This window comes from Salvelinus alpinus, chromosome 24 (assembly GCF_045679555.1).
Source record: "Salvelinus alpinus chromosome 24, SLU_Salpinus.1, whole genome shotgun sequence".
NCBI lineage: Eukaryota > Metazoa > Chordata > Actinopteri > Salmoniformes > Salmonidae > Salvelinus > Salvelinus alpinus.
Window position 1 is genome coordinate 34,027,592 of NC_092109.1, and position 12,986 is coordinate 34,040,577.

The 12,986-nt window shown below is 44.1% G+C and overlaps 1 protein-coding gene across 1 annotated transcript in view; it reads left to right on the plus strand.

Annotated features, from left to right (window-relative positions):
* Nucleotides 1-12,278, plus strand: part of LOC139551887 (retinal guanylyl cyclase 2-like) — an 18,342-nt gene extending 6,064 nt beyond the window's left edge. Inside the window, exons 6-18 of the mRNA XM_071363230.1 lie at nt 736-876; nt 1,156-1,236; nt 1,371-1,547; nt 1,775-1,931; nt 7,201-7,350; nt 8,308-8,456; nt 8,614-8,777; nt 8,889-9,081; nt 9,174-9,348; nt 10,164-10,262; nt 10,384-10,478; nt 10,608-10,693; nt 11,797-12,278. Coding sequence (XP_071219331.1) covers nt 736-876; nt 1,156-1,236; nt 1,371-1,547; nt 1,775-1,931; nt 7,201-7,350; nt 8,308-8,456; nt 8,614-8,777; nt 8,889-9,081; nt 9,174-9,348; nt 10,164-10,262; nt 10,384-10,478; nt 10,608-10,693; nt 11,797-11,884 — 1,755 coding nt within the window. The 3' untranslated portion in view covers nt 11,885-12,278. The remainder of the gene's footprint in view (nt 1-735; nt 877-1,155; nt 1,237-1,370; nt 1,548-1,774; nt 1,932-7,200; nt 7,351-8,307; nt 8,457-8,613; nt 8,778-8,888; nt 9,082-9,173; nt 9,349-10,163; nt 10,263-10,383; nt 10,479-10,607; nt 10,694-11,796) is intronic.
* Nucleotides 12,279-12,986: the final 708 nt, after the last annotated feature.

Genomic DNA, 12,986 nt, shown 5'->3' on the forward strand with positions numbered 1-12,986 from the left:
TTCAGCCACTGCCACCGCCATTGGACTCTGGAGCAGTGGAAACGTGTTCTCTGGAGTGATGAATCACGCATCACCATCTGGCAGTATGACGGACCAATCTGGGATTGGCGGATGCCAGGAGAACGCTACCTGCCCCAATGAATATTGCCAACTGTAAAGTTTGGTGGAGGAGGAATAATGGTCTGAAGGGAAATGTTAACGCTACAGCATACAATAACATTCTACACGATTCTGTGCCTCCAACTTTTTGGCAACAGCTTGGGGAAGGCCCTTTCCTGTTTCAGCATGACAATGCACCTGTGCACAAAGTGAGATCCATACAGAAATCGAGATCAGTGTGGAAGAACTTGACTGCCCTGCACAGGGCCCTGATCTCAACCCCATAGAACACCTTTGGGATGAATTGGAACGCCAACTGCGTGCCAGGCCTAATTGCCCAACATCAGTACCCGACTTCACTAATGCTCTTGTGACTGAATGGAAGCAAATCCAGCAATGTTCCAACATCTAGTGGAAAGGCTTCCCAGAAGAGTGGAGGCTGTTATAGAGGCGAAGGGGGGAACAACTCCATATTAATGCCCATGATTTTGGAATGAGATGTTCAACGAGCAGGTGTCCACATACTTTTGGCTGGACAACACATGCAATTGAAAATATATATTTTTTTTATTTGATATCTTTGCAGCATGACGAGTGGTTTTGTCAATAACCTATGTTTTTCTCTCCATGTTTCAGAAGCTAAGTTTAGATGAGAGCAAAGTGGGTGATATGAGTAGGAAACCCTCAGATACGGATCGTCAGAGCCTCTCTACTCCCCTCTCTGACTCCACCGTCACCCCGGCAACCTATGCAAACTCCAACATAGCCATCTTTGAGGTAACGGGGGCAGGAGGCTCTCTTCTAAGAACAGTTCAGGGAGTTCTGAGGCTTGTCTGAAAGTTGATTCAGAACTATCAAACACATACCTTTTTACAGGGAGTTCTGAGGCTTCTCTGAAAGTTGATTCAGAACTATCAAACACATACCTTTTTACAGGGAGTTCTGAGGCTTGTCTGAAAGTTGATTCAGAACCATCAAACACGTACCATTTTTTAGCGAGTTCTGAGGCTTGTCTGAAAGTTGATTCAGAACTATCAAACACATACCTTTTTACAGGGAGACTGGGCTTGGATGAAAAGACTCCCGTCTGGAAACTTTAAAGCCATAACTCCCCAGACCAGTGACGTCTTTGAATTGGTGAGGTTCTACTGTGAAATATACTGTCAGTTACGATGTAAGAATATTTGATGATGAGAAATCCGTTTGACTATAACTAATGTATCTCTGTTGTCCATTAAAATGAGCCCATCATCACGGCTCTGTTCTTTCAGATGAAGGACATACGACACGAGAACGTCAACCTCTTCCTGGGGTTTTTCCTTGACTGTGGTGTTTTCGGCATCATGACAGAGTATTGCTCACGTAGCAGCTTGCAGGACTTGCTAAGCAATACTGACGTTAAGCTGGACTGGATGTTTAAAACCTCCCTGTTATTGGACCTTATCAAGGTAACCACTAGTAGTGGGGTGTGGCCAAAATCCTCTCAGAGACATACAGTTACACTATTCCTATAGGAAGACCTGCAGCTGCCACAATGTGCTTAAAATCATTTTACATTACAGATTTGTTCGAGTTTAGGTCCCAAAGTTAATTTAACCCAACTCACTGTATACCTACAGCAGGCTACCTTTCTCTCTGACATGACACCAACACTACTTTTTTCTCTCTTCCATAGGGCATGAAGTACCTCCACCACCGAGGTGTTTGTCATGGACGACTCAAGTCTCGGAACTGCGTAGTGGATGGCCGCTTTGTGCTCAAGCTCACAGACTACGGCTACAACAAGATTTTGATGGCACAAAGGTTCCCATATGAAGATCCCGCCGCAGAAGGTGGGTGTTAAGACCACTCAAATCAAATCAAATTGTATTTGTCACATGCGCCGAATACAACAGTGAAATACAGTGAAATGCTTACTTACAAGCCCTTAAACAACAATGCAGTTTTAAGAAAATACCCCCCAAAATAAAACATAAAAAGTACGAGATAAGACTAACAAATAATTAAAGAGCTACTGCTCCTCCACAATAGTGGGGCTATATACAGGGGGTACCGGTACAGAGTCAATGTGTCAATGTGCGGGGGCACCGGTGTCGGGGTATTGAGGATAATTATGTACATGTACAGAGCCTTGCAAAAGTATTCACCCCCTTGGCGTTTTTCCTATATTGTTTCATTACAACCTGTAATTTAAATAGATTTTTATTTAGATTTCATGTAATGGACATACACAAAATAGTCCAAATTGGTGAAGTGAAATGAAAAAAGTTACTTGTTTCAAAAAATGTGAAAAACATTTAAACGGAAAAGTGGTGCATGCATATGTATTCACCTCCTTTGCTATGAAGCCCCTAAATAAGATCTGGTGCAACCAATTACCTTCAGAAGTCACATAATTAGTTAAATAAAGTAAATTTGTGTGCAATCTAAGTGGCACATCATCTGTCACATGATCTCAGTATATATACACCTGTTCTGAAAGGCCCCAGAGTCAGCAACACCACTAAGCAAGGGGCACCACCAAGCAAGCGGCACCATGAAGACCAACAAGCTTTCCAAACAGGTCAGGGACAAAGTTGTGGTGAAGTACAGATCAGGGTTGGGTTATAAAAAAATATAAAAAATGTTGAACATCCCACGGAGCACAATTAAATCCATTATTAAAAAATGGAAAGAATATGGCACCACAACAAACCTGCCAAGAGAGGGCCGCCCACCAAAACTCACGGACCAGGCAAGGAGGGCATTAATCAGAGAGGCAACAAAGGGACCAAAGATAACCCTGAAGGAGCTGCAAAGCTCCACAGCGGAGATTGGTGTATCTGTCCATAGGACCACTTTAAGCCGTTCACTCCACAGAGCTGGGCTTTACGGAAGAGGGAGCAGAAAAAAGCCATTGCTTAAAGAAAAATCTTTGCAAATACGTTTGGTGTTTGCCAAAAGGCATGTGGGAGACTCCCCAAGCATATGGAAGAAGGTACTCTGGTCAGATGAGACTAAAATTGAGCTTTTTGGCCATCAAGGAAAACGCTATGTCTGGCGCAAACCCAACACCTCTCATCACTCCGAGAACACCATCCCCACAGTGAAGCATGGTGGTGGCAGCATCATGCTGTGGGGATGTTTTTCATCGGCAGGGACTGGGAAACTGTTCAGAATTGAAGGAATGATGGATGGCGCTAAATACAGGGAAATTCTTGAGGGAAACCTGTTTCAGTCTTCCAAAGATTTGAGACTGGGATAGAGGTTCACCTTCCAACAGGACAATGGCCCTAAGCATACTGCTAAAGCAACACTCGAGTGGTTTAAGGGGAAACATTTAAATGTCATGGAATGGCCTAGTCAAAGCCCAGACCTCAATCCAATTGAGAATCTGTGGTATGACTTAAAGATTGCTGTACACCAGCGGAACCCATCCAACTTGAAGGAGCCGGAGCAGTTTTGCCTTGAAGAATGAGCAAAAATCCCAGTGGCTAGATGTGCCAAGCTTATAGAGACAGGAGGCAACCAAATAGGAAAAATGCCAAGGGGGGTGAATACTTTCATAAGACACTGTCGGTAGAGTTATTAAAGTGGTTATGCATAGATAATAACAGAGGGTAGCAGCAGCGTGTGTGGCGGGGGCAATGAAAATAGTCTGGGTATCCATTTAATTAGCTGTTCAGGAGTCTTATGGCTTGGGGGTAGAAGCTGTTTAGAAGCCTCTTGGACCTAGACTTGGTTCTCCGGTACCGCTTGCCGTGTGGTAGCAGAGAGAACAGTCTATGACTAGGGTGGCTAGAGTCTTTGACAATTTTTGGGGCCTTCCTCTGACATCGCCTGGTATAGAGGTCCTGGGTGGCAAGAAGCTTGGCCCCGGTGATGTACTGGGCCGTACGCACTACCCTCTGTAGTGCCTTGCGGTCGGAGGCCGAACAGTTGCCATACCAGCCAGTGATGCAATCTGTCAGGATGCTCTCGATGGTGCAGCTGTAAAACCTTTTGAGGATCTGAGGCCCATGCCAAATCTTGTCATCCTCCTGAGGGGGAATAGGTTTTGTCGTGCCCTCTTCACGACTGTCTTGGTGTGCTTGGACCATGTTTGTTTGTTGGTGATGTGGATGCCAAGGAACTTGAAGCTCTCAACCTGCTCCACTACAGCCCCGTCGATGAGAATGGAGGCATGGTAGGTCCTCCTTTTCCTGTAGTCCACAATCATTTCCTTTGTCTTGATCACATTGAAGGAGAGGTTGTTGTCATTACACCACACGGTCAGGTCTCTGACCTCCTCCCTATAGGCTGTCTCATCATTGTCAGTGATCAGGCCTACCGCTGTTGTGTCATCAGCACTTAATGATGGTGTTGGAGTCGTGCCTGGCCGTGCAGTCATGAGTGAACAGGGAGAACAGGAGGAGTCTGAGCACGCACCCCTGAGGGGCCCCCGTGTTGAGGATCAGCGTGGCGGATGTGTTGTTACCTACCCTTACCACCTGGAGGTGGCCCGTCAGGAAGTCCAGGATCCAGTTGCAGAGGGAGGTGTGTAGTCTCAGGGTCCTTAGCTTATTGATGGGCTTTGAGGGCACTATGGTGTTGAACGATGAGCTGTAGTCAGTGAATAGCATTCTCACATAGGTGTTCCTTTTGTCCAGGTGGGAAAGAGCAGTGTGGAGTGCAATAGAGACTGCATCATCTGTGGATCTGTTTGTGCCGTATGCAAATTGGAGTGGGTCTAGGGTTTCTGGGATAATGGTGTGTATGTGAGCCATGGCCAGCCTTTCAAAGCACTTCATGGCTACAGACGTGAGTGCTATGGGTCGGTAGCCATTTAGGCAGGTTACCTTAGTGTTCTTGGACACAGGGACTATGGTGGTCTCCTTGAAACATGTTGGTATTACAGACTCAGACAGGGAGAGGTTGAAAATATCAGTGAAGACACTTGCCAGTTGGTCAGCACACTCTCGGGATTACACATCCTGATAATCCGTCTGGCCCAGCGGCCTTGTGAATGTTGACCTGTTTAAAGGTCTTACTCACATCGGCTGCGGAGAGCGTGATCACAGTCACCCAGAACAGCTGATGCTCTCATGCATGTTTCAGTGTTACTTGCCTCGAGGCGAGCATAGCTCTTAGCTCATCTGGTATATTCGTGTCACTGGGCAGCTCTCGGCTGTGCTTCCCTTTGTAGTCTGTAATAGTTTGCAAGCTCTGCCACATCCGACGATTGTCAGAGCTGGTGTAGTACGATTCGATCCTATTCCTGTATTGACACTTTGCCTGTTTGATGGTTCGTCGAAGGGCATAGCAGGATTTCATATACGCATCCGTGTTAGAGTACTGCTCCTTGAAAGCAGCAGCTCTACCCTTTACCTCAGTGTGAATGTTGACTGTAATCCATGGCTTCTGGTTGGGGTATGTACGTACAGTCACTGTAGGGATGACGTCTTCGATGCACTTATTGATATAGCCATTGACTGATGTGGTGTACTCCTCAATGCCATAGCAAGAATCCCGGGAACATATTGCAGTCTGTGCTAGCAAAACAGTCCCGTAGTTTAGCATCTGCTTCATCTGACCACTTTTTTATAGACTGAGTTACTGGTGCTTCCTGCTTTAATTTTTCCTTGTAAGCAGGAATCAGGAGGATAGAGTTATGGTCAGATTTGCCAAATGGAGGGCGAATGAGAGCTTTGTACGCGTCTCTGTGTGTGGAGTAAATGTGGTCTAGAATTTTTTTCCCTCTGGTTGCACATTAAACATGCTGATAGAAATGAGGTCAAACTGATTTAAGTTTCCCCGCATTAAAGTCCCCGGCCACTAGGAGCGCCGCCTCTGGATGAGCATTTTCCTGTTTGCTTATGGCAGAATACAGCTCATTGAGCGCGGTTTTAGTGCCAGTCTCGGTCTGTGGTGGTATGTAGACAGCTACAAAAAAAACTGATGAAAACTCTCTAGGTAGATAGTGTGGTCTACAGCTTATCATGAGATACTCTACCTCAGGCGAGCAAAACCTTGAGACTTCCTTAGATATCGTGCACCAACTGTTGTTCACATAAATGCATAGGACCCCGCCCCGTGTCTTTCCAGAGGCTACTGTTCTGTCCTGCCGATAGAGTGTATAACCCGCAAGCTGTACGTTGGGATGGTGTTCTTCGGCTTGCAAGCCTCCCCCTTTTTCCTCCAAACATAACGATGGTCATTATGGCCAAACAGTTCTATTTTTGTTTCATCAGACCAGAGCACATTTATCCAAAATGTACGATCTTTGTCCCCATGTGCAGTTGCAAACCGTAGTCTGGCTTTTTTATGGCGGTTTTGGAGCAGTGGCTTCTTCCTTGCTGAGGGCCTTTCAGGTTATGTCGATATAGGACTCGTTTTACTGTGGATATAGAGACTTTTGTACCTGTTTCCTCCAGCATCTTCACAAGGTTTTTTGCTGTTGTTCTGGGATTGATTTGCACTTTTCGCACCAAAGTACATTAATCTCTAGGATACCGAACGTGTCTCCTTCCTGAGCGGTATGACGGCTGCGTGGTCCCATGGTGTTTATACTTGCGTAATATTGTTTGTACAGGTGAACGTGGTACCTTCAGGCGTTTGGAAATTGCTCCCAAGGATGAGCCAAACTTGTGGAGGTCTACAATTGTTTTCTGAGGTCTTGACTGATTTCTTTTGATTTTCCTATGATGTCAAGCAAAGAGGCACTGAGTTTGAAATACATCCACAGGTGCACCTCCAATTGACTCAAATTATGTCAATTAGCCTATCAGAAGCTTCTAATGACATGACATCATTTACTGGAATTTTCCAAGCTGTTTAAAGGCACAGTCAACTTAGTGTATGTAAATCTGACCCACTGGAATTTTGATAAAGTTAATTATAAGTTAAATAATCTGTCTGTAAACAATTGTTGGAAAAATTACTTGTGACATGCACAAAGTAGATGTCCTAACCGACTTGCCAAAACTATAGGTTGTTAGCAAGAAATTTGTGAAGTGGCTGAAAAACAAGTTTTAATGACTGCAACTTAAGTGTATGTAAACTTCCGACTTCAACTGAATCTGTCTGTGTGTGTGTATGCGTGTGTGTGTGTGTGCGTGCCTACTTGCCTGTGTGGTTGTGCAGAGCTGCTGTGGACGGCCCCTGAGATCCTACGGGGCCCTCACCCAGGGCTGTGCGGCACCCAGCTAGGGGACGTCTACAGCTTCGCCATCATCATGCAGGAGGTGGTGCTGCGGAGACCTCCCTTCTGTATGCTGGACCTGTCTGCTGAAGGTGTAGATCACTCATCCAATCACAACCCCAAACACAATTTAAAACAACAAAGTAGAAGAGACAGTTTCAACGGTGTGGTTTAATAGGGGTGTGGTTTAATAGGGGTGTGGTTTAATAGGGGTGTGGTTTAATAGGGGTGTAGTTTAATAGGGGTGTGGTTCAATGGGGGTGTGGTTTAATAGGGGTGTGGTTTAACAGGGGTGTGGTTTAATTCGGGGTGTGGTTTAATATGGGGTGTATTTTAATAGGGGTGTGGTTTAATAGAGGGTGTGGTTTAATAGGGGTGTAGTTTAATACGGGTGTGGTTTAATAGGGGTGTGGTTTAATAGAGGGTGTGGTTTAATAGGGGTGTGGTTTAATACGGGTGTGGTTTAATAGGGATGTGGTTTAATAGAGGTGTGGTTTAATAGGGGTGTGGTTTAATAGAGGGTGTGGTTTAATAGGGATGTGGTTTAATAGGGGTGTGGTTTAATATGGGTGTGGTTTAATAGGGATGTGGTTTAATAGGGGTGTGGTTTAATAGTGGTGTGGTTTAATAGAGGGTGTGTTTTAATAGGGGTGTGGTTTAACAGGGTGTGGTTTAACAGGGTGTGGTTTAACAGGGTGTGGTTTAACAGGGTGTGTGGTTTAACAGAGTGTTTGGTTTAACAGGGGTGGTTTAATAGGGGATGGGTGGGTGATTCAGGCTTCATTTGAATGTGTATACATAAATAACGTCTGTTGCATGCATGGTCCCAGTGCTGTCTGTTGGTCCTCCCTGTGGTTCAGGTGGTAGAGTATGGTGCTTGCAACACCAAGGTTGTGGGTTTGATTCCCCACAGGGAAAAAGTACAAAAATGCATGCACTAACTACTGTAAGTTGCTCAATGACTAAAATGTGCAAAAGAAAATGTGAGTAGTAGATACTGTAGCTTGGTCTTGGTGGGGTAACTCAGAGTGTCTGCTCCGGTCTGTCAGATGTCATCCAGAAGGTGAGGAATTCTCCACCCCTGTGCCGCCCTGTGGTGTCACCAGACCACGCCCCCCTGGAGTGTATCCAGCTGATGAAACAGTGCTGGAACGAACAGGCAGATAGGCGGCCTCACTTCAATGACATCTTTGACCAGGTACCTTAGCCTGAGACATCAAACAGACCACTCACAATCAGTGTCTTAAAAAAAAAAAATAAAAGACTAATATAAGGGAACCTTCTGTCTGTAAAAGTTTGACTGGGGGATATAAAAGCATCATTCGAGTTCACCTTTAACCCCCCCACCATCCCAGTTTAAGAACATCAACAAAGGGAGGAAGACCAACATCATAGACTCCATGCTGCGGATGCTGGAGCAGTACTCCTCTAACCTGGAGGAGCTGATCAGAGAGAGGACTGAGGAGCTGGAGATAGAGAAACTGAAGACTGAGAAACTACTCACTCAGATGCTGCCTCCGTGAATAACAGACAATGACACATACAATCAAAGATACTGACTAGGATGTACAAATGTTTCTCGACGAGGGCCCGACGAGGGCCCTAAATGGTATTTCTTCTCTGTTTGCAGATCTGTTGCAGACGTCCTGAAGGTTGGCGGTACTGTGGAACCGGAGCATTTTGAAAATGTAACACTTTACTTCAGCGACATAGTAGGTTTTACCACAATCTCTGCCAACAGCGAGCCTATCGAAGTGGTGGACCTCCTCAATGACCTATATACTCTATTTGACGCCATCATTGGCAATCATGATGTATACAAGGTAAGCCTTTTGCTTAGTCTTGAATGAATGACTTGGTGTGTCTTCTTGTGCACCTTTGTAACCTACTGAAGATATTTCCTCTTCGATGGTAGGTGGAGACAATAGGAGATGCATACATGGTGGCGTCCGGCCTACCTGTTCCCAATGGAAACCGTCATGCTGCAGAGATATCCAGCATGGCCCTGGACATCCTGAGTGCTGTTGGCACCTTCAAGATGAGACACATGCCGGATGTACCCGTTCGCATACGCATTGGACTGCACTCAGGTCAGGGCTCCATTTTAAAGACCCCCGTATGAACAAAATGGAAGTACAAATAATTTTGAAATTAACGCCACATACCATACTGATGTCAAACATCATAAACAGTCAAACTGCCATGAACTTCCCAGTGCGTTACATTTTTCTGACAGTGTTGATATGAAATGTCTCCTAGGAACAGGCATGCCACCGCTGCTGTGTGTGTGTGAAGTGATATAACTACTTAAGTAAAAATACTTTAAGGTACTAATTAAGTAATTTTGGGGGGGTATCTGTACTTTACTATTTATCTTTTTGACAACTTTTACTTTTACTTCACTATATTCATAAATAAAATAATTTACTTTTTACACCATACATTTTCCTTGACACCCAAATGTACTCGTTACATTTTGAATGCTTAGCAGGACAGGAAAATGGTCCAATTCATGTACTTATCAAGAGAACACGTGATCATCCCTACTGCCTCTGATCTGACGGACTCACTAAACACAAATGCATAATTTGTAAATGATGTCTGAGTGTTGGAGTTTTCCCCAGCTATCCGTAAAATGTAAAAACAAGAAAATGGTACCGTCTGCTTTGCTTAATGTAAGGAATTTGAAATGATTTATAATCTTACTTAAGTATGTTTTAGAAATTACATTTACTTTTGATACGTAAGTATATTTAAAACCAAATACTTTCACTCAAGTAGTATTTTCTTGGGTCACTTTCACTTTTACGTGAGTAAATTTCTATTAAGGTATCTATACTTTTATTCAAGTATCACAATTGGATACTTTTTCCACCACCGTGTGTGTGTGTGTTTGTGTTTGTAGGCCCGTGTGTTGCTGGGGTGGTAGGCCTCACCATGCCCAGGTACTGTCTGTTTGGTGACACAGTCAACACTGCCTCCAGGATGGAATCCACAGGAATGCGTAAGACCTGCCACCAAAGAGCCAAATATGGCTAAAAGATGAAGCAATTCTAGACTGCGTTTTAGTAAGCGCTTTATACCAGAGTCCCAAAATAAGATTTTTCCTACCATATTGTTTGCAGCATACCGAATCCATTTGAGCCATAGCACAGCAAAGATCCTAGTGGATCTGAGAGAAGGCTACCAGGTTCAACTTCGTGGAAAGACAGAGCTCAAGGTCAGCTTTGTGCTCCCACTCTCTGGCATTTATATTACCCTCAAAGTAAATCATAAAATGAACAACTGAATACTGTTTTAGTGACTTATCTGTGATAATAATGACCTTGGATGTCTCATGTCTCCACAGGGGAAAGGAATGGAGGAGACCTACTGGCTGTTTGGAAGGGACAGTTTCACCAAACCCCTGCCTGTGCCACCTGAGCTTAAGTCAGGGTAAGGAAAGTCAAAGCTAAGTCCTGTAAAGGGATGATTATCTTTGTTCCAAGTGGCCATGATCCTGCAAGTATCAAACTACACTAAATGACCAAAATGTGTGGACACCTGCTCGTCGAACACCTCATTGCAAAATCATGGGCATTAATATGGAGTTGGTCCCCCCTTTGCTGCTATAATAGCCTCCACTCTTCTGGGAAGGCTTTCCACTAGATGTTGGGGACTTGCTTCCATTCAGCCACAACAGCATTAGGTCGGGCGATTAGGCCCGCATTCGGCATTCTAATTCATCCCAAAGGTGTTCGATGGGGTTGAGGTCAGGGCTCTGTGCAGGCCAGTCCAGTTCTTCCACACCGATCTCAACAAACCATTTCTGTAAAGACCTTGCTTTGTGCATGGGGGCATTGTCATGCTGAAACAGGAAAGGGCCTTCCTCAAACTGCTGCCACAAAGTTGGAAGCACAGAATCGTCTAGAATGTCATTGTATGCTGTAGCATTAAGATTTCCCTTCACTGGAACTAAGGGGCATAGCCCGAACCATGAAAAACAACCCCAGACCATTATTCCTCCTCCACCAAACTTTACAGTTGGCACATGCATTTGGGCAGGTAGCGTTCTCCTGGCATCCTCATAACCCAGATTCATCGTCGGCAATGTTTGTCTATGGAGATTGCATGGCTGTGTGCTCGATTTTATACAGTTGTCAGTAACGGGTGTGGCTGAAACAGCCTAATCTACTAATTTGAAGGGTATGTTCACATACTTTTGTATGTATAGTGTATGTATCATGAACTGATTTGTATACAAACTGCACTTTTACAGCAGATCAAAAATAGTTACAAAGGCTGTGTTAAAACAGGAAGCCCAATTCTGATATTTTGTTTCACTAATTGGTCTTTTGACCAATCAGATGAGTTCTGAAAAAGAGCTGACGTTAAAAGATCTGATGTGATTGGTCAAAAGTCCAATAAGTGGAAAAAATATCAGAATTGTGCTGCCTGTGTAAATGCAGCCTCTGCCAACGTAAAGTGGAGGGTTGGCCAGCTTTGGTCTTCAGTTTCCATGTGTGGCATTTGCTTTACCTCTCCAATGTATGTTTCAGGCAAATGGCTCATGGCTTGCAGATGGAGGAGATCAACCGACACAAGCAGAAGAAAGCGGAACAACAACTTGCCAAGAAGAAAAAATGATGTAGAGTTATGCATTAAAAATGTATAGCATTACAAGGTGTTCATGACTAGAGTAGTATCTCAGTGGGATACTCAGTACTTACACAGACTGCCTTTTTACTCTTCCTGGATTTTTTCTGCTGAAGATCTTGCTAACAGCTGACTAACGTTGTGTTCTTTCAAACTTAACCGGAGCGCAAGTGGGACTCTCTCTTCAGCAATGACAGTTAAATGGGAAAAAGGCCACAGGCTTTATGAACTGATGTCCCACATCCTTCTTGCTGTCTTTCAGAACGAAGACAGCGAAGGACTTAAAGCATCTCCTGCAGAAAGCGGTGAGGAGGCTCTTCACTGTGCAGACAATGACTCTGACTCTGGCAGCAGGTTTGGACGAGGACAATGTGATGATGCATCATCACTGAAATGGTTCTTTGCAAGAAACACCTCTAGTGAAACCTGGATACTCTCTCTCCACTTGTGTTTGCCATTTTGACAATCAAGGACTTTTTTTCCCAACCATGGCTCGATACTCTTCCTATAGAAATGAGAGTTTGAAAAGTCATTGCCACAGACCATAGCATGTCGTGCATAAGCAGGAAAGGGACAAAGGTATATGTAATGCTATGAGCATCTACTAATCAATGGAAGTTTTGAGAAATAGACAATGCCTCATTAGGACATGGCGAGTTTGCATTACCGTACACCATACAGTTGGCATCAGTGGACATAATACTACATCACAATATACTGTAGAGTTTATTCTACAATCTTCATAAGAAGCCCTTCAAAGAGGAATTTGTCTCTGGAGAAGGAGCTATAATAGCACATGGGATTTCGTCACTGAACAGTTAAGGTATCATCAGAAAAACAATGTTTTGAGCCAGTTGCATGATTTAGCCTACAATCTCTTATTCATCTCGAGAGCTTGTGTTCTTCTCCTGTGCTCAAATAAACAAACAAACAAACAAACGAACGTGGGGCAAATATCTAATAACATACAAGAGTTATATAAGGGTTGTACATGTCTATAGTATTTATTTACCTGTTCATCTGTAAATATGATAGAGTATTGCAACGAGAAACTGAATCTACATTTCATGACCTACTATGTAGTTGTAGCCGT